The sequence below is a fragment of the Notothenia coriiceps genome, unplaced genomic scaffold, assembly GCF_000735185.1.
Source record: "Notothenia coriiceps isolate Sejong01 unplaced genomic scaffold, NC01 NC01_scaffold00037939, whole genome shotgun sequence".
NCBI classification, from domain to species: domain Eukaryota; kingdom Metazoa; phylum Chordata; class Actinopteri; order Perciformes; family Nototheniidae; genus Notothenia; species Notothenia coriiceps.
Genome location: NW_011370640.1, coordinates 708,086 through 710,169, shown reverse-complemented (window position 1 = coordinate 710,169; position 2,084 = coordinate 708,086). Strand labels below are relative to the sequence as shown.

At 39.1% G+C, this 2,084-nt stretch overlaps 1 protein-coding gene across 1 annotated transcript in view; it reads right to left on the bottom strand.

The window, feature by feature from the left end:
* The window catches only part of LOC104967920 (zinc finger FYVE domain-containing protein 26-like), a 16,515-nt gene that overhangs the window by 1,274 nt on the left and 13,157 nt on the right, over positions 1–2,084 (bottom strand). The window contains exons 4-5 of the mRNA XM_010797459.1: positions 1,560–1,646; positions 1,195–1,344 (exon numbers count right to left, since the gene is read on the bottom strand). Coding sequence (XP_010795761.1) covers positions 1,195–1,344; positions 1,560–1,646 — 237 coding nt within the window. The remainder of the gene's footprint in view (positions 1–1,194; positions 1,345–1,559; positions 1,647–2,084) is intronic.

Below are 2,084 nucleotides of genomic sequence, written 5' to 3'. Positions count from 1 at the left end.
TTATTATGTTTGTATATGTACATGTATGTGGAACTGCAGGACGGAGTCCAGAACAAATGTCCTTACGGGGACAATAAAGTATATCGTATCATATATCGTATCTTATAAAACGGACAAGTCAAATCAAGCAATCTGATTGGTTCTTAGCCGTGATATAATGAGCGTAGATCACGGGTAGAATTGTAGTTACTTTTCACAACAAGTCAGTATCCCTCCGCGTCTGAGAAAAGCTACAACCGTTACATCTGTTACCTTACGTCCGTTACAAAACTAACTAACTAACAAAGCTTAAGATGGAAACATGTAAGGGATAATGTGCAGCAAGGACTTATTGACCGTTGTTAAGGACGCTCACATCTGCAGAAAAAAGTACGGTCGATTTAACTGTATACAGTTTGGCTGAAAAGCAAAATGCATGCAGTTTGCTTTTCAAACTGGGACAAGCAAACTGCAGAGAAGTAACGGGCAGAAATCCTCCTTTTTACGCAGCGGTCCAGACATAGACATCAAACGGCAAAACATATTCAGTTGCCAGTTCCTTTGGCATTAGGGCAGGGACATCTAGATACTTTCCAAGGTTTGACATAATGAATTGTGCTACTTTTAAAGCAAGCAACGATGTTTTCAAATCTGTAATCAAAAAGGTCCGCAAAAACGCTATCGAAGCAGTTCCTGCCGTTGCTACGTTAGTTCAAACAGTAACAACGTTTCGCGTCGGGCCGAACCACGCCCCTTAACTGTGATATAATGACCATATACCACGGCCTGTCGTGAGCTATTGCTTAAGTATATCGTATCGTATGTAGGGAAACGGACAAATAGACAAAACATAGTGGTATTTTTCCACTACACATAATCCCATTTTTAAATCTTCACATTCATATAATCAACTTATAGTAAATGCAACCAACATATGCTTAATCATATCTTACACTATCTTCTAATAAATACAATTAGTTATGTTTATTTAACCTGAAACACAAATGAACGGGACTCCTCATTTACCATGATTGCAACAAAAAAAAGGGCTCACAATAAAAACAAAAATGATTAGTAGCTAAAAGTAAAAAAGAAAGAATATGCACACACGTTAAAAAAAGAGACATCATTTCTATTTCCACTCTTTGCATATTACTTTATAAAGTTTTAATCCGTTTTTGTTGCTTTAAAAAGTTATAATATGTCTATCTTTACCTGTAAGAAATGTGCTAAGGTCTGGGCGAGTCTGGGCTTCTTCTTCTCCAGTAACGTCCGCAGGCAGGACTCGACCGTGGCGTCTGTTGACCTTTGACCCTCCGGAGGTTTTTGCTCCGACTGCGAGCTCAGAAAGGCCCGGTGCAACTCCTGCAAAATGATGTCAGACTAAAGTCACCATTTCAACAGTCACGCTACTCCCCAAAACACAACATGTGAAATCAATCTGCATGCACTCGGCCGGTGTGAACACACAGTATAATTGTTTCTCAGTCAATTTAATGGTTAAGCGTTTTAATATCTGGTTTTCACTATTTCATTTTCAACAGTAGCCGCCGGTTGTTAAATGATTAAATGGTGAGAACCTTGAGGGAAGTCTCTGGTATGTTTTCTGAGCCGAGTTCCTCCAGGAGCAGCAGGAACTCCAGCTCTCTCCTGACGTCCGGAGGAACCTGAAGAGGACAGTAAACAACAACAATTGTATTTATGAACTTTATTCGTAAAGCATCTTTAAAGTGGACCTATCCTGCTATTTTTAGGCAATAGCATAGGTCTCAGATATATACAAATATATAAAAAAACATGTCTATGAAGTGTTTTGCTCAAAATACCAAACAGATCACCCATTCTAGCCATGCCTCATATCCCTCTATTTCACTTCCTGTTTCAAAAGTGCTGATTTGGGGTATAAAGCTTTAAAAAATGTAAATATTGATAAAAATTAAAAAGGAGAGGGCTGAGCTCATGCGGGACCCGGCAGCTACTGTCTAAACTAAATACTGCCGTGATGAAACGCCATATCATGGATTATCAAGGATTATCTCTGAAACAGTATGGAGCTCAAAGGCTTTCTCTCTTGCCGGTTATACCACAAGGTGAGTTCCTTTTTA